We start from the raw sequence: 19,800 nt of genomic DNA on the forward strand, positions 1-19,800 counted from the left end.
AATTAACCATATCATGTACCTCACATTAATCCAATGTTGTCCATTATGACGGAGGTACATAATGGGGTTAATTACTGTTAATGTGACGCACATTCAAAGTTCATCACACCACGTGCCTCACATCGGAAAATGGAAGAACTTCTTCCTTTTTTTAATTACTGTTGGTAAAGTATCGTTTTGGTATCGAAAAATCGCAATACTACACAAAGTATAGGTATCGAAGTCCAAATTCTGGTATCGTGACAACCCTAATCTATACTGTGTGAGAGGTACTAAGGGGGCATTATTACTGTGTGTCACACAAAAAGAGAGCAATATGAAAGTGTGTAGGGCACAAAGGAGGGCACTATTGTAGTATGCAGCACCGTTTGCCACTATTAGTTTTGGGAGAACTATCTGTGTGGCACTATTTTTGCAGCAGTAGGAGAATGTTAAAGGCGGTAGGGTGGGAAGTTTCTGTACGTGACCAAAGTGAACAATTCTAATCAAAGACGAAGTCACCTGTGAGTCACTGAATTTAATTGTACTGTATACACTGCAAAGTATCCACAGCGCGATAATACTCTGCAGGGAAGAAGTAGAACTAGTATGTCACCATCGTATGGTAATATTTTCGGTTAAATTGGTCTTTGTGGAAGATATATGTGGTCTTGCTGTGGAGGTATTATTTGTGGTATTATTTTGCAAGTATGACTAATGCTCAGTTCACATCTTGTTTTGTGCACACGTTTGTGGTATACGACGACGCATACGTTTTTAAAGTTACAAAAACATATGTTTACGTCTTTATACGTTCGTGTCCGTTCTTACTTATGAAAATGTATACTTTTTTTGTTCTTTACAGAAATGAAACTTTGTAAAGTCAAGACTTCCCATATAAGGTTTAAAAAATGTACACGTTTTACGTATGCAAACGCATGTTTTAATATTGCATACGTCGTCATTGACAAAGAGGCTCTATCACCACATTATAAGTTCACTATCTTCTCCATAATGTGATATCGCGAAATCTCGCTGTAAAAGACAGCAAGCGTGGTCTCGAGTAAGTGGCACACATTAAGGTTACCGAAGTGTCGGGAGTGTTTAATAGACATCGCGTCCTGGCAAGACACTTCAGTAACGTTAACGTGGGTGTAAGTGACAGCACGCGCTGTGCTGAGTACAAGTGGAATGATTGGTCAGCGTCATACACTTCTTTCTACAACGCCCACTTGGTCAAAAGTAAAAACACGCCCAGTTGGGCATTAAGAAAGTCATTAGCATAAAGCTAAAATAGGTCATAACTTGGTGAAAATTTATTGTTTTTCTAAATAAAAAAACACTGCTGTTACCTACATTACAGCGCCTATCACATTAAGATAGGGCACTTATAATGTGGTGACAGAGCCTCTTTAAATACAAATAAAAACGTATACGTTTTGGAAAAGTACTGAAAAGAGTAGTAGATTACGCTTTTTAGGACATGGTAAAAAAAAATAAAAGATAAAACAAAGGATACAACGTACGCACACAAAACGTATGCACAAACTAAACAATTAGGGCATCCGTCCTGACCAGAGAAATCAATGTACACGCTATGGTGCACGTTTTGACACTGTTCTCATGTCAAAACTTGAACGTCAGACATACAGTAAAAAGGAGATGTGAACATAGCATTATTAAGAGGTAAACTATAATATATATATATATATATATATATATATATATATATATATATTACCATTTATGGCGGGGAAAATTATTTAGGGGCAGGACTGATCAATGTTAAAAAAATTTGCTCGAGGTAAGGGGGCACATTTTAAAAGTTTGCTATAGGGCCTAGGATTTTCTAGTTATGCTCAGGACGCAGACACAGTTAAATCCTATAGTAGAACAGGGAGAGTACCGTTCCCTGCTCTACTATTCCATGTGTTAAGCCGACGCGGCCCAGCACACCCGGGGACGATGGCGGCCCAGCACACCCGGGGACAATGGGGGTAATATGCAGGGGCCCCCCATCATCCCAGTACATAACTCCCATCATACCAGCCAGCCATCATCCCTGTATGCAACCCCCATCATCCGTGTATAAACCATTGGGTCGGGCACTGTCCGCTTGCCGTGGCGCGTGAGCATTGAGGCTAAACAAGTAGTAAATGGGTTTCCCGCGTTTTCACCCGCGGCCAATGAGCGCCGCGGGCAAACGCTGCGAAAAACACTTTCTCTGCCTCCCATTGATGTCAATGAGAGGTAAGACACGTAAACGCCCGAAGATAGGGCATGTCGCTTTGTTCGCGCGAGCCGGTTTCACAGGCTCAGCTGCTGTGCCCGCACCATCACTGCTTAGTGATAGTACAGTATTATTACGGCCAGTGTGGGAAGGGGTTGAGAAAATTATTCACTGTATCACTTAGGTGCCGCAGTTGCTATTGGCTGTGGCATCCAAGTGTGATTGAATGGCCGGGACAGAAGTTATTTATGATCCGCGCTGTAAAATCCAGTTGTCACCCACAACTAATGGCGTGGGCCCAGCTCCCATTATAGTATGGCGGATCATAGTATTAAGCCACTGTTCTTGGCATACTCATACGGCGCAAAACGGGAAGGGGTTAAGAGAATTAAAAACTATACGTAAGCGTGTGCGCATAAGCGTGCGTGTGTGTTTTATTGGATCTAAAAAAGGACCGTTACTTAACAGTGACCCAAATTAAAAAAACACAAATAAACGGTACATACACTTCACCTTACCAAACATGGTTGCCTAATAAATGGCTGGGAAGCAGTTAAATATTGCAGCATACTTCTTCTCAAATCCCTGTATAATCTATTCACAGCAGTACATCCAGATGGATAAATCCACCAACTGCAGCACATGCTATTTAAGCTTTCTGCATAAAGAGCTCTTCAACAACGATTAAGTGAAACGTGTAAACATTTCAGTCATTGTAAAACGCTATTATATCAGACACTAGAGTGCACTTTTTGCGGCATACATATCGAAGCAATGGTAAAGTCCTACCCACCTTCCAGTAGTCTGATTGTAAACTGTAGTACCTCTGGTATGCCGATAATGCTGGAAAATAAAACAAGCATAAATTACATTAATGTTTAACCAAATGGACCATGTGCAAAACAACTGTAATGTAGAAACAGGGCGACTTCTAAATGAGCATGGGCAATTTTAAAATATACACTTTGGCGTGAGAATCTAGTAAATCTGCCCCAGTCTTAGTATGAAACCCGCAGGAGTAAAATGTGGCTAGTTTATTAGGAGGCGCACGCCTTTTAATGGGTGGCATCTTCTGCTGTCTGTGAGCCAGAAAGGGAAATCTATGCCAGCAATGAGGTGGCATGGATTTCATTTATAATTTAAGCCCGTTTCTGACAGTGAATGTGTCAGCAGCAGCCCCCCTTCTGCTAGCGAGTGGTGTAAATGCATCAAAAGTAACAATTATTTGTTGTAAATTTCGACTTTTGATACATTTGCGACTTTTCCCCTCCAGAAATCTGGTGTAGGAAAGTTGATAAATTCCTTCCAATGTAATTTCTTGACATGCTCTAAGCGGAGAATAGAAAGCCAGGGTTGCCAGGATCTGGTAGCTGGACGGCGGCTCTCCTAGTGGCGGGAGAGAATTTCGGACTCTCAAGACGACTACGTCAGTTCTGCAACATTCTATTATACTTGTCTTTCAATTCTTCACTATTTTCCCAAGTTTTTATATATTTCACCTAAATTCATTGGAGCAAATTATTAATTCAGGAGAAAAATTTGTTTCTGTAAACAAAATAAACATAATTGGTATTGGCTTATTTGTTAAGTTGTCCCCTCCCCCCACAAAAAACCACGAGGATTGATGTATTTGGTCACCTTCGATTCCACAAAAAAATAAAAAAAAAGTGATCAAAAAACCGTATGTACCCAAAAAACGTTACCGATAAAAAAGACATGTCACCCCGTAAAAGCAAGCCATCAGATCGCTCCACCGACTGAAAAAAGTTATGGCTCTTACAATATGGCAACACAAAGAAATTTTCTTTTTTGGTTTTAAGGAAGTTTTTCCTTTGTAAAAGCAGAACAGAAAAGAAATTCTATATAAATTTGGTATTGCTATAATCATATTGACCTGTAGAATACAGATAACATTTTGATTTGACCACATGGTGAACACTGCAAAATAGACACCCAAAAAAACAATGGAGGAATCGCTGTTTTTCCTCATTCCACCCCACATTTTTTTTAACGTATATTATATCATACATTAAATGGTGCCATTAAAAACGACAACTCGTCCTACAAAAAAGGTTCTCATACAGCTATATAGATGGAAAAATAAAAAAAAAGTTCTCATACAGCTATATAGATGGAAAAATAAAAAAAAAGTTATGGATTTTGGAAAGTGGGGGAGATCTAACGAAAATAAAAAAACAAAAAAGGGCTGCAGCGGCAAGATAACCCCTGAGTAGCCGACCGGCATCCATCCTGACACAAATAAAAACACAAGCTTGGATTGGCCAAGTGTGCTTATTTATTTTAACAAGGATGAGGGTCAAGTGGCTTGCAGACACCCACCACTTTTATCCCATAATAACAAAGGAGATAAGTTAAAGGGTAACAAAAATTTAAACGAAAACGTGACATGTCGGAAGTTTTTATTGGTGGGAGCCCGAGCACTAAGACCCCCACCAATCACTAAAATGAAGCGGCAGATCGGGTGAGCGCGGTGCCCCTTCGTTTCTGATCGGCTTTTCTCGGAGCAGTGTACAGACTCAATAGAAGGTCTATGGGTCCGTACACCGCTCGCTCAGCTTTCCCAGAAAAGTAGATCAGAAAAAAAGTGGCACAGCGTTCACCAGGTCGCTGCTTCCACTTTGTTTTAGAGATTGGTGGGGGTCTCAGTGCTCAGACCTCCACTCATAAAAACTGCTGACAAGTCACTATGGCATGTCAAAAGTTTTTTTTCAAAGTTTTGTTACCCTTTGAGTTCAAATCTAACATGACATCAACGAATCTACCGGCAGGCACCATAGTCCTGAGCTCACACTGCAAGAAAAATCTTACGTCTATCAGGTTATGAATGCCACAAACATTCACATCACGCTTTAGGCCATATGTTTAGTGTATACGGACGATAAAAAGCTCCCAAAGTGTGCGTCAAACGGAGGAAGTGAAATATGCCTAATAGTGGCATTCAACACCTATAAGCCATTATGGAATCATGTTAAATAAAATATGCTTTACAGGATTCCGTAGTATGAAATAGCGCAGTCTACTACGCTATTCCATACCTTTTGGAATAGACATGTTTAGTGTGTAGGCCGCAGCTTTCCTGGCGTACACGTTAAACATATATCACAAATGTGATGGGAACTGGGCCTCACATTGGTGTATTTTGGTCAGTGTTTTCCAGTATCTTCCGTATTTATGTTCCACTCCTGATTTTGCCTTACAAATAACAATGCAAAATACTTATGAAAATACTGCCATTTTAATGAGGCCTCAACCAGTCTTCTGAATAAAGCCACATGGCATGATTTACATGTCAAAATCTGTTGGTCTACCAGCTCCAACCCCCACTGACCAACATCAAGGGGATCCCACTCCAATAAGGTGTCGGAATAGTGACATTCTAGCTGTCATACCATTACCAATCCAACATTTATAACCCGCCCACATCACAAATCATTGGGTTAACGGCACATCCCCCGTGCCGGAAGCGCATTACTTTACATGTTGCATTTGACTATACCCCCAGGAAATGTGCACGCCTGCATGACACATGCATCTTGCATCGGCATAAGGTACTAAGGCATTCATTCTTGTCACACAGAATGTACATTTCCACAAATATACAAAATGTATCCACACCCACCACTTTTTGGTTGTTCTACCCCGACCCCATCTGCCTTCACTAAAAATGTCTGCACTTGGATGATAATCCTCCACGTACAGATGCTGCTCTAAAAAGGGAGGGAGATACACTGAAAACTAAAATAGGGTCTCTGTACTCGGCACTATAGCAACATCAGATATTACACAATGTACACATATATAGCACCGCCAAGGAGAATTCGTGGATTCATTTTTGGGGTAAATATATTTTGAACTACCTAAGGGCCAGTTCACACAGTTTTTTGGGATGGATTTTAACGCAGAAACCGCGTCTGAGTCAGAGCCAAAAAACGTCTGAAATAACTTCCCCATTGATTTCAATAGGAGGCAGAGACATTTTTTTCCACGGGCGGCTTTTCCAGGGAAAAAGGAGTGGAATTTTCTTTCTTGCCGTGATTTCCGCCTCTGACCGCTCATTAAAATCAATGGGAGGCAGAAAATACCCTTGTTCGCTAGTTTGAACGGTTTCCACTGAGGTTTTTGCACGCGGTCCTTGCATTAGCTTCAATGAGGCAGATTTTATTTATGCCTGCAAAAAATTCCATGTGAACAGGGCTTAAAGGGGTTGTCCGATATTTAAGGACTGTGTTAATGCTTGTAATTTATAAATGTAAGTACATTTGTAATATACTTACATTTTCCAAAGTGGCCCCGTTTCCAGATCCTGCCGTGGGGTACTTGATGGGTGACGTCACTCTCTGCACTGGCTCTGGCCGCTGTGTTGATCTTCAATTCTTTGCCGGGTATACGACACATCACTTGTGACGTGGCGTGTATGGGCTGTTTTGCTTCACAGCCCGTAACGCGCATGCGCTGTCACTGCTGTTCTCACGGTCCCTGCTGTTGTGCGTTACAACAGAACAGAACAAGCCGATATACACCACGTCACAAGTGACGTGTCGGATACCCGGAAAATAATTCAAGATCAACAAAGAGGCCAAAGTAGAGAGTGACGTCACCCTGGGGAATTGCGACCGCAAAAGTCTCATTTACCCAATTTGGTACAAATAAAAACTACAGCTCACTCCGCAGAAAATAAGCACTCATACCGCTCAATCGACGGAAAAATTAAAAAGTTACGGCTCTCAGAATATGGCGACAAAATGCAAAATTTATTTTTAACAGTTTTATCCTTGAAAAGGTAGGAAAAACAAAAAAAAACCGATACAAATGTAACCGCCGTAATCGTATTGACCCGTATAATAAAGTTAACATGCCGTTTTCAACGCACGGTGAATGCCATAAAACCAAAACGCCCCCAAAAGATTGAGGAATTGCTGTTTTTTTCCTATTCCACTCCACAAATATTTTTTCCCCAGTTTCCCACTAAATTATATTACCATAAATGGTGCCATATAATTGTGGTACAATAATGGTGCCTCATACAGCAATATTGATGGAAAAATGAAAACGTTATGAAATTTGGACGGTGGGGAGGAAAAAATGAAAGTGAAAATCCGAAAAATGGCTGCGACGGGAAAGGGTTAAGAAACTCATTGTAATTATAAGAAATAAACAGAGAACAATGCAGGAACTTTGAACAAGGGCATCGTTTTATGAATTGCTCTGTAAATCATGCCTGCAATAGTTTCTTAAGTTTCTTATTGAGAATTTACTCCACTTGTGATGAGCAGCTTTCTTATCAATCATGATAAACACTTTGGCCTCATGCACACGACCGTAGCCATGTGCATGGCCGTGATTTTCGGGTCGGCCGGGGGCGGAGAGTCACCCACAAATCGCGGACCGTGCACATGGCCGCAGACTTTATTTGCTATGAGCCTGGACTGCAGAGCACGGCCGTAATAAGGCTTGCCCGTTCTTTCTGCGGTCCGGGCTCCTGGGCCATTCACGGACCGTGGAAACCATGGTCATGTGCATGGCCCCATAGGAATGAATGGGGCTGCAATTCTCCCATGGATTTTCAGGGGGAATGGTGGCCGCAAAAGCACATTCGTGTGCATGGGGCCTAAATGTAATGTGCCTAAAACTTGCATAGGACAAAAGTGTGATTCTAGGGGGCGTATTCAGACATTGCAGATGAGGTGCGATTAAAAATGCATCTGAAAATATTTTTTTTTTTTACCAAAACCAAATAAAAAAACGTAATAGATTGTGGTGAGAAAAAAAAAACCGATAAAAACTCAGAGCAGCTTGATTTCTTCAAAATAGCTATTACAGTTGAAGCAAAGTGGATGAGATTTTAACACATCTCATGTACACGCTATGAAAAATGTCCATGCAGAAAATGACTGCATGGATTTTCAGCCAGATTTGCCGCTGCAGAAAGGGGGATTTAAAAAACAAAACATACTCCTCTCCCCATGTCTCCTGAAGAAACACGTCCCCCTCCTCCCCAGTCTGTGCAGCCGGCTTCTTTGGATGACGCTTTGACCCACGTGACCATCGCAGAAAATCTTGTTTTTTTTTCTCCCGCTACTCTGTGCAAAATCCGCAACAAATCTGTTAAGTGTGTGCAAACCCTAAGGGTCTATTCACACAGTGCGCTAAAGTCATGATTTGTTTTTGCAAAAAAAAAACGATATGACCACGCGTGTGAATAAACCCTAGGGCGCTAGTTTGCAGAAGGGTAAATTTGCAGCTCGTCTACCTCTTCATTTTATAAACTGCTCTTACAGGTTAACTCCCTAGTGTTGTTTGAAGGACCTGCGCACGTCTCTATTTTACAGGTCCTAATTGAAGGAGGAATATAACTTACAGTGGCCTCGAGCCCGTGGCTCTCCAGCTGTTGCAAAACTCCAACTGACAGCCGCAAGGCATACTGGGAATGTTAGTTTCACACCAGCTGGAGAGCCACAGGTTGGAGACCATTGTACTTCAAAATTGAAAGGGGTCTATGGTTTAAGCAACATACAAACTATCTGTATTAATTCATCACCGTTGTCAAGATCCCTGCTTGTGGTCATTCACTATGGAAAGTTCAAGGTTTATTTCCAGGGGATAAGAATCTCTCCTGGTCATGTGATAGACACACAAATGCACGTCTCTTTATCGGGCCATGTTCACACGCCGGATTTCGCTTGGCGGGTTCTGCAGCAAAATCCAAAGCACAATTATTTCTGCCATCTGCAGGAAGATTGCTACTCCCATTTACTACAGAAGTATACAAGTCAAATATTTGATGGAGGGCTCCGACATATGTCAATGTATAGGCATACGCTGTTCATAGGACCCCATTGTGAAAAAACATATACCTTGGCGTACATTTCATTACAGGATTCCTTTGTGTGGAATAGCACAGTCTACTACACTATTCCATACAGTCTTAAAAGGGTTTTCCCCACTTTGAACATTTATCACATATAGCAGTTCAGCAGTACTCGGCTTTTTTCATCAGCACCATAAACACAGCATGGAGTTGCAGCGCACGAGTGCAGCGAAGAGGAACAGGGGATTAACCCCTGTTCTAGTGATCATGGGAGCTCCAGTGGTGGGGCTCCCAGCCATCATACATTTATCACCTATGCTGTAGATAGGTAATAAGTGTGCTTAGTGGGAAAAGAAAAGGGGAAAAGGATGTGGTCTGTGAAAAAATTAATAATTAACTTTTATTAAGTATGCATTAAGAAAAATGATTAAAAGGTCCAATGGTGCAATTTGGTATGTGTGAGTGACCCCTCAATTCACATACCCTTGGCCAAAAATTAAATGATGAGGTAATATATAATATTGCTGTCCGTTGTTCCGTTAGTAGTACTAGATGATTAAACTGCAGCTGCCACAGATTACATGAAAATGAATGAAACTGTAAATTAGTAGTTCTACCGATCACTCTGTCTTAAATTGGACCGGCTGTATAGCCTGGGTTAGAGTATTGACTGTTACACTATATAATACTAAGTGCAGCTGGGCCAGTGGCGATGTGCCCTGTAATGAGAAGAGGTATGATAATAAGCAAGGTGAAGCCTTGCAAGCCTCTTACCCCTGCGTTAGTGTTGGTATGGTGGTGTGAACAGTAATGAACTGCACCCTCACGCTGGTGTCCCTGAGGATCAGAGCAGCAGCGTTGGGAACGGTCGTACTATACAGTGAGAACACTCTCAGCTGTCAGCTGAGAGGCAAAGTGAGAACGGCCGTAAGCAATAGTAGCTGTGCTCAGCTATAAGCCGAGAAGCAGTGTGTGCGGCAGGGTTGCTGTCAGTACCCGCAGGTGAACTGAGTCACCAACGGGAGCCGGCGATAGGCCAGACAGGATGAATCACCCAGCTGATAGACTCAGCAGGGCGCACTGCAGTCACAAGCACGGACAACCAGCAAGCAGCTGGCAGCCGTGATTGAAGGAGGATCGTGGAGCAAATAGTGGAACTTGGACAGCTAGTGCCAAGTAGTGCACCATAGGATTATTAAAATTGTTGCTGAGCACCCGACGCGCGTTTCGCCAGAATTCTGGCTTCTTCTAGGGGACCCCTAGAAGAAGCCAGAATTCTGGCGAAACGCGCGTCGGGTGCTCAGCAACAATTTTAATAATCCTATGGTGCACTACTTGGCACTAGCTGTCCAAGTTCCACTATTTGCTCCACGATCCTCCTTCAATCACGGCTGCCAGCTGCTTGCTGGTTGTCCGTGCTTGTGACTGCAGTGCGCCCTGCTGAGTCTATCAGCTGGGTGATTCATCCTGTCTGGCCTATCGCCGGCTCCCGTTGGTGACTCAGTTCACCTGCGGGTACTGACAGCAACCCTGCCGCACACACTGCTTCTCGGCTTATAGCTGAGCACAGCTACTATTGCTTACGGCCGTTCTCACTTTGCCTCTCAGCTGACAGCTGAGAGTGTTCTCACTGTATAGTACGACCGTTCCCAACGCTGCTGCTCTGATCCTCAGGGACACCAGCGTGAGGGTGCAGTTCATTACTGTTCACACCACCATACCAACACTAACGCAGGGGTAAGAGGCTTGCAAGGCTTCACCTTGCTTATTATCATACCTCTTCTCATTACAGGGCACATCGCCACTGGCCCAGCTGCACTTAGTATTATATAGTGTAACAGTCAATACTCTAACCCAGGCTATACAGCCGGTCCAATTTAAGACAGAGTGATCGGTAGAACTACTAATTTACAGTTTCATTCATTTTCATGTAATCTGTGGCAGCTGCAGTTTAATCATCTAGTACTACTAACGGAACAACGGACAGCAATATTATATATTACCTCATCATTTAATTTTTGGCCAAGGGTATGTGAATTGAGGGGTCACTCACACATACCAAATTGCACCATTGGACCTTTTAATCATTTTTCTTAATGCATACTTAATAAAAGTTAATTATTAATTTTTTCACAGACCACATCCTTTTCCCCTTTCCTTTTCCCTGATCCAACTCAGCTCAAATTGGTGGTGTACACCATGTGGTCTCTCTGACATGACATATATTGTGTAATAGGTGATCCTCACCAATCCTTGCTTAGTGGGAAAACCCCTTGATATAAGAGAATAAGTCAAATCGGTCCTTATGGCGAAAAGTGTCCAATCGTGAAGACACAGTGGATAGGGGTTGAGATCCCTACATATCTTCCTCATTGGGTACAAAGCCTTTAGGATCAGACCTGACGGATCGCCAATGACGCGGCCACGATGCATTCGACAGCTATGCCGACATGCTGTTTGGCGCGGCTGTCAAGTTACTACGTAATGGCCGTTTACCTGCAAATTCATTCAGCCATTAAGGGTGGATTCATGATAGGCCACGCGATTTTGCAGCAAACAGCCGTTTTACCTGCAACAACGCGCAATTAACTAGTGACTTGACAGCCGAGCCAAAAAAGGGTGCCATCGCGGCCACGTAAATGCAGCTCCCTGGGTTCTTTACCCTAGAGGGAACATTTTCAGAATGCTTCAAGTCAAACTACATAAACCATACTTTATATACTAGAACAATGGCACTTTGGTTCTTCAGGTACTGCAGAGTATATAGTGCAACAAAACCTGGAGCAAAGAGAAACTAAACACAACTGAAAACATTCTCCAATGCAAATTGTAAATACAGCAGAAAAAATATATATATACATACATCTATATATCACACATACACACACATATATATACACACATATATATATATATACATATATATATACATACACACATACACAAGGACATACTAGTCCTTCTCAATTAATTAGATCAAAAAGTGAAACTCATGTACACACAGTGATCTATTTCCAGCATTTTTTTCTTTTAACGTTGATGATTATGGTAACAGTAAGGCTGGGTTCACACGACCTATTTTCAGACGTAAACGAGGCGTATTATGCCTCGTTTTACATCTGAAAATAGGGCTACAATACGTCGGCAAACATCTGCCCATTCATTTGAATGGGTTTGCCGACGTACTGTGCAGACAACCTGTCATTTACGTGTCGTCGTTTGACAGCTGTCAAACGACGACGCGTAAATTGACTGCCTCGGCAAAGAAGTGCAGGACACTTCTTTGCAACGTAATTTGAGCCGTTCTTCATTACATTCAATGAAGAGCAGCTCAAGATTACGGGCGTCAAAGACGCCTCGCATAATACGAGGAGCATTTACGTCTGAAACGACGCAGCTGTTTTCTCCTGAAAACAGTCTGTCTTTTCAGACGTAAAAGACAGTTCTCGTGTGCACATACCCTTAATGAAAACCCAAAATTTAGTCTCTCAGAAAATTTGAATATTAAATAAGCCCAATTTCAAAAATTATTTTAATATCGAAATGTTGGCCTACTGAAAAGTATGTACAGTATATGCACTCAAAACTTGGTCGTGGCTCCTTTTACATGAATTACTGCATCAATGCGGCGTGGCATGGAGGCGATCAGCCTGTGTCACTGCTGAGGTGTTATGGAAGCCCAGGTTGCTTGGATAGTGGCCTTCAGCTCGTCTGCATTGTTGGGCCTGGTGTCTCATCTTCCTCTTGACAATACCCTATAGATTCTCTATGGGGTTTAGGTCAGGCAAGTTTGCTGGCCAATCAAGCGCAGTGATACTGTGGTTATTACACCAGGTATTGGTACTTTTGGCAGGGTGGGCAGGTGCCAAGTCCTTCTGGAAAATGAAATCAGCATCTCCATAAAGCTTGTCAGCAGAGGGAAGCAAGAAGTGCTGGGAAATGTCCTGCTAGACGCTGCGCTGACTCTGGACTTGATATAACACAGTGGACCAACATCAGCAGATGACATGGCTCCCCAAACCTTCACTAACTGTGGAAACTTCACACTGGACCGCAACACACTTGGATTGATGCCTCTCCACTCTTCCTCCAGACTCTGGGACCGAGATTTCCAAATGAAATGCAAAATTTACTTTCATCTGAAAACAGGACTTTGGACACTGAGCAACAGACCTTCCCACTTTGGCCACTTTTGACCTTCCTGACAGAGCCTCCTTTTTCAAATCTGACATGTGTCACTTTATGTGGTAATAACTCCGGAATGCTTTTACCTATCCAAGAGATTCTGAGATTGTTTTCTCGTGACACATTGGACTTGTTCACAATTAAATACGGATTGTATTGAGCAAATGTTACCAGTGACCAACACCAAAATTTAGCGAAAATTAAAAAAAATTTGCATTTTTCTAAATTGACATGTATCTGCTTGTAAGACATATAGTAATACCACACAAGACAGTTGCGAATTAACATCTCCCACATGTCTACTTTATGTTTGAATCGTATTTTGAATGTCCTTTTATTTTTCTAAGACGTTACAAGGCTTAGAACTTTAGCAGCAATTTCTCACATTTTCAAGAAAATTTCAAAAGGCTATTTTTACAGGGGCCAGTTCAATTGTAAAGTGGCTTTGAGGGCCTTATATATTAGAAACCCCCAAAAAGTCAACCCATTTTAAAAACTGCACCCCTCAAAGTATTCAAAACAGCATTTATGTTTTTAACCCTTTAGACATTTCACAGGAATTAAAGCAAGTTGGAGGTGAAAGCTACAAATTTAATTTTTTGTTGTTGCAGAAATTCATTTTGAATCCATTTTTTTGTAACACAAAGTTTTAACAGAGAAATGCAACTCAATATTTGTTACCAAGGTTCTGCAGATTTAGGAAATATCCCACATGTGGCCCTAGTGCGCTACTGGACTGAAGCACAGGCCTCAGTAGATTTTGGGGCCTCCTATTTATTAGAATATATTTTAGGCTCCATGTCAGGTTTTAAGGGCTCGTGCAGTGCCAAAACCGTGGAAATTCCCCAAAAGTGACCCCATTTGGGCAACTATACACCACAAAAAAAATTATCTTGGGGTATAGTGAGCATTTTGACCCCACAGGTTTATTGCAGAAATTCTTGGAAGTAGGCCGTGAAAATTAAAATCTACATTTTTTCAAAGAAAATGTAGGTTTAGCTAATGTTTTCTCATTTTCCACAAGGACTAAAGGAGAAAAAGCTCCACAACATTTGTAAAGCAATTTCTCCAGAATAAAATAATACCCCACATGTGGTCATAAACGGCTACTTGGACACACGGCAGGGCTTAGAAGTGAAAGAGCGCCATTTGGCTTTTGGAGCTCAAATTTGGCAGGAATGGATTGCGGAGGCCATGTTGCATTTGCAAAGACCATGAGGGACCAAAACAGTAAAAATGACCAAAAAGTGACTGCATTTAGAAAACTACAGCCCTTGAAGAATTCATCTAGGGGTATAGTGAGCATTTTGATCCCCACAGGGGTTTCATAGATTAGAATTGGGCAGTGAAAACAAAAACAATCCTTTTTCTTCAAAAAGACGTAGCTTTAGCTCAAAATTTGTATTTTTCTCAACAAATAAAGGAAAAAAAGAACCCCAACATTTGTAAAGCAATTTCTCCTGAGTACAGCAATAACCTATATGTGGTCATAAACTGCTGTTTGGGCACACGGTAGGGCTCAGAAGGGTAGGAGCGCAATTTGGCTTTTGGAGTGCAAATTTAGCTGGATTGGATTCTGTGCACTATGTCGCATTTGCAAAGCCCCTGTGGGACCAAAACAGTGGAAACCCCCCAGAAGTGACCCCATTTTGGAAACTACACCCCTCAAGGTATTCACTTAGGGGTGTAGTGAGCATGTTAACCCCACAAGTGTATTGCAGAAATAAGTGTGCACTCGATGTTGCAGAGTGAAAATTTGATTTTTCCATAGATATGCCAATATGTGGTGCCCAGCTTGTGCCACCATAACAAGACAGATCTATAATTATTATGCAGTGTTCCCCGGTTTTAGAATCACCCTACACGTGGCCCTAATCTTTTGCCTGGACATTTGACAGGGCTCATGAGTGAAGAGTACCATGCGAAATGGAGGCCTAATTTGGCGACTTACAACGTATTGGCTCACAATTGCAGAGTCTCTGATGTGAAATAATAAAATAAACCACTGAGAAGAGACCCCATTTTGGAAACTAAAACCCCTCAAGGCATTTATTAAGGGGTGTAGTGAGCATTTCACTCAGGTCTTTTCCATAATTGATTGCGCTGTGGATGGTGCAAAGTAAAATTTTTAATTTTTCCCTAGATATGCCATTTCAGTGGCAAATATGTCATGCCCAACTTGTGCCACTGGAGAGAGACACCCCAAAAATTGTTAAAAGGGTTCTACCGGGTATGGCGATGCCATATATGTAGAGGTTAACAGCTGATTGGGCACACTTAGGGTTCAGAAGAGAGGAAGCGCCATTTGGCTCCTGGAGCGTGGATTTTGCTTGGTAGTTGTTCTGTTCTGAGTTTTACTGGTATTTCAGTTTAGAATGTGGGGGTACACGTAAGCTGGGCAGAGTACATCAGGGGCATAGTCAGGTGGTATAATAATGGGGTAAACAATAAAATAATCCATAGATGTGTGTTACGCTGTGAAGCAATCCTTTCTGCGCAGGCCGGTGTCACACTGATAAATGTCCTTTCTTATCCCCCTTTTGGTCCACACTCCGCACTTTTGCAGTTTGGGGAATTTGGTTGGGAAAGCATTGTCCTGGTAGAATACGGGCACCCTCACTTACAGCAGATATGTTTAAGCCCTACGCTTCCAGGTTCCCTAATTTTAGGGCATTGATAAAGCACCTCAAAGCCGGAGAAATGTTCCCCTCTGATCTGCACAACTGCATATTTTTTATTTCCTGACATATTGGAGCCTTGACCAATTGTTTTTCTACATAGACGTAGTGGCATGTGGGCTGTTTTTTTGCGAGACGTGCTGTAGTTATTATCGGTACCATTTTGGGGTACACGCGACTTTATCACTTTTTATTTTATTTTTTGGGAGGCAAGGTGACCAAAAAAACAGCAATTCTGGCATAGTTAGTTTTTTTTTATTATTATATTCTTCACTTTTTTGTAGTCCAACTGCCAGATTTTTTTTCTAATACATTTCTATCTATGTAGTGCAATGTATTAGATCTGTCAGTCATTCACTGACAAGCCGATTGGGCTTCACCTCCAGGCGGGGCCTAATCGGCTTCCGTAATGGCAGAGCAGGAGGCCATTGTTAGGCCTCTTGTTGCCATAGCAGCAGTTGTAAGCCCTGCGATTGCACGGCAGGGCTGCCGATCTAAGGGGTTAATGGTAGGAATCGGGGCTAGCTCCGGCTCCTGCCATTACAGGTGGATGGCAGCTGTAACATACAGTTAACATCCACCACTGATGACGCCGGCTCAGCTCCTGAGACGTTGCCATCTTGCCGGCGGCCACGGAAGCCTTTTAGTGTTAGGCCTCCCGTCGCCTTTGCAGCCGGCACCCTGACAATTTTATTGCTGGGGTGCCGTTGGGCTGCAGACTACTTAAAAACAGCGATTGCTTTTTACCGCTGCATTTAAGGGGTTAATGGAGGGGATTGGAGCAAACTTCGGTCCTCGCCATTACCCCAGGGTGTCAGCTGTAACATGCAGCTGACATACGGGGATGGTAGCACAGACTCAGCTTTTGAGCTGTGCCATCCATTTGTCCTACGGATACGGCAAAATGCGGGAAGCACTGGCTTTCCATGACATATCCATACGACAAATGTCGGGAAGGGGTTAAAGGCTTTGGAAACCTTTGCAGGTGTTTTGCGTTTATTAGCTGATTAGATATTAAACTTTTACCCAATATTCTAATTTTCTGAGACTCAATTTTGGTTTTTCATTAACGGTTAGCCATAATCATCAACATTAACCCTTTTACGCCGCAGCCCTTTTTCAGATTTTCATTTTTCCCTCCCCACCTTCCAAAGGCCATATCGCCTTTATTTTTCCGTCTATATAGTACTATGAGGGCTTGATTTTTGCGGGACAAGTTGTAGTTTTTCGTAGCACCATTTATTTTGCTGTATAATGTACTAGGAAACGGGGAAAAAATTATTTGTGGGGTAGAAAATGAAGAAAAAAAGCGATTCGCCATGGTTTTTTGCGCGCCATTTTTACGGAATTCACTGTACAATTAAAACATGTTAATTTTATTCTATGGGTCAATACGATTACGCCGATACCAAATATGTGTAGTTTTTTCTATATTTTACTACTTTTACAAGTAAAAACCTAAGTGTAAAAAAGAAAATTTATTTTGTTTCGCCAAATTCCGAGAGCCGTAACTTCTTTATTTTTCCGTCTATTAAGTTGTATGAGGGCTTATTTTTTTGCGGGATTAGCTGTAGTTTTTAATAATACCATTTTGGTGTAAATGTGATGGTTTGATCACTTTTTATTTCATTTTTTGTGGGAGATGAGGTGACCAAAAAAATAGAGATTCTGGCGTTCACAATTTTTTTTTACGGCGTTCACCGTGCGGGTTAAATAATGATATATTGTGATAGTTCAGACTTTTACGGATGCGGCGATACCAATTATGTTTATTTATTTAATTTTTTACTATGCTCTAGGGGGAAAATGGGAAAAGGGGGGGTTTTTGAACTTTAAATTTTTTATTTTTTTTTACACAAACAAACAACTTTATTTAACTCATTTTTTAATTTTTTATTAGTCGCCCTAGGGGACTTCAACCAGCGATCGTTAGATCGCTTGCACGATATACTGCAATACTAATGTATTGCAGTATATCGTGATTCTGACAGTCTCCTATGAAGCCCTGCCGGAGGCAGAGCTTCATAAGTGTACCAAGATGGCGGACCTGGGGGACTTCGTCAGACCCCCAGGCAGCCGTGTGAACCAACGGCTCCCCCTGATCTCGCCGCGGGGGGTCCGTTGAGAGGTTACAGGGGGACTCCCCCCTGTTTTTAGTAATTTAAATGCCGCAATCTCTATTGAACGCGGTATTTAACGGGTTAAACAAGCGGGATCGCGCTAAAGCGCGATCCCGCTCGTAACCCGGAAATGTCGGCTGTAACACACAGCCGACACACTCGCTCTATGGAGCGGACTCAGCCCATGAGCCCGCTCCATATTCCCTCACCCGGCGTGCGCCGTATATATACGGCGGATGTTGGGAAGGGGTTAAAAGAAAAATATGCTGGAAATAGATCTGTGGGTAATAAATCGATATAATAGGAGTTTCACTTTTTGAATTTAATTACTGAAATAAATAAATTTTTGATGATATTCTAATTCATTGAGAAGAACACATATAGACAGACATACATACATATATATTCCATGATAATCAAGAACTAGCATCTTACATGCAGTCTACATCTGCTATAAACAAAAGATATTCGCATAAGCTTCCATTTCTCATTGTAAGGCCCTATTCACACGGGAGTATTTTGCAGGCCGAAAAAATCTGCGTCGAAATTTCTTCAGGCATTGAGGCAGATTTGGACCTGCCTGCAGTTTCCTACTTCGCTTTTCGCCCAAGGCCATTGAGAACTGTGGGCAAAATAACGCAGCGAAGAACACTTTCTGCCTTCAATTGATTTTAATGGGAAAAAAGGGACGCAAAACCGCGGCAAGAAACGACACGTCGCTTTTTTACCCCACGATCGGCTAAAATTCATTTGGGTAAAAAAAAACGTCTCACATCTAAATCAATGCGAGGCCGGTTTTAGCAGTTTTTTGGCATTTATTTCAACTCTGTTTCCGCATCAAAATCAGCACCAAAAAGCTCAGTGTGAACCGGGCCTAACCCAAAATTTGAAGGAATGTCACACACACAACTAAACATTGGGTATACGTTCAGGAGATATACTCAAACTTATCTGTACATCCTGCTAACAAGAAGTCAACAGTAAGGCCGGATTTACAGGAGCGGGTGCGTTTAGCGTGGGGAAAAAAATGCTGCGTTTTGCGTGCACAAAAGGTACTTAACAGCTCTGTGGGTCAGCCGCGTATGATGCGTGATTTTCGCGCATCCGCCATCATTGACACTCTGTTTGTAAACTCTGTTTTAATTCATACTTTTTACTGCTGTTGCGCGAATCACGCGCGTCACATGGAAGTGCTTCCGTGTGCAGCGCGTGATTTTCACGATTCCATTGACTTCAATGGGTGCGTGATCCGCAAACAACGCACAAATATAGGACATGTCGTGAGTTTTACGCAGCGGACACACGCTGCGTGAAACTCACGGACAGTCTGCACGGCCCCATAGACTAACATAGGTCCGTGCGAGGCGCGTGAAAATCACGCGCGTTGCACAGACCTATTATACGTTCGTCTGAATAAGCCCTAACACCCAGAAAGTGGGTTTTCAATAAAGGAACTGGAGAAAAACTTGGTGTTCTTCGATATAACGGAGACTTTCAGCAGTACTCTAATGGGTGTGTGCCTTAAAAGATTAGCATAAACATGTACAACACAGAAATAAATAACAGTAATGGACCCATCACAGTGGGCATGTGAAATACAGATAAATACTTCTTTATATTCTTACCTTTTGGATAGTCTTCCAACAATAGGTTGAAATGGCCTAACTGACAGAAGAAATCGGACTCTACTTTTCCCTCAGATTTTAGGATTAGCGCTTCATAGCAACGGACAGCCTAAAATAAAAGAGATAAAATGTTTTGAAATGAACTTTCACACAC

The 19,800-nt window shown here is 42.1% G+C and overlaps 1 protein-coding gene across 4 annotated transcripts in view; it reads right to left on the minus strand.

Annotated features, from left to right (window-relative positions):
* The window catches only part of KDM6A (lysine demethylase 6A), a 127,041-nt gene that overhangs the window by 60,269 nt on the left and 46,972 nt on the right, over positions 1–19,800 (minus strand). For all 4 annotated transcript variants that reach the window (XM_075853915.1, XM_075853914.1, XM_075853913.1 and 1 more), the window contains exons 3-4: positions 19,647–19,755; positions 3,003–3,052 (exon numbers count right to left, since the gene is read on the minus strand). In XM_075853915.1, coding sequence (XP_075710030.1) covers positions 3,003–3,052; positions 19,647–19,755 — 159 coding nt within the window. The remainder of the gene's footprint in view (positions 1–3,002; positions 3,053–19,646; positions 19,756–19,800) is intronic.

This window comes from Rhinoderma darwinii, chromosome 2 (genome assembly GCF_050947455.1).
Source record: "Rhinoderma darwinii isolate aRhiDar2 chromosome 2, aRhiDar2.hap1, whole genome shotgun sequence".
Taxonomy (NCBI): Eukaryota; Metazoa; Chordata; class Amphibia; order Anura; family Rhinodermatidae; genus Rhinoderma; species Rhinoderma darwinii.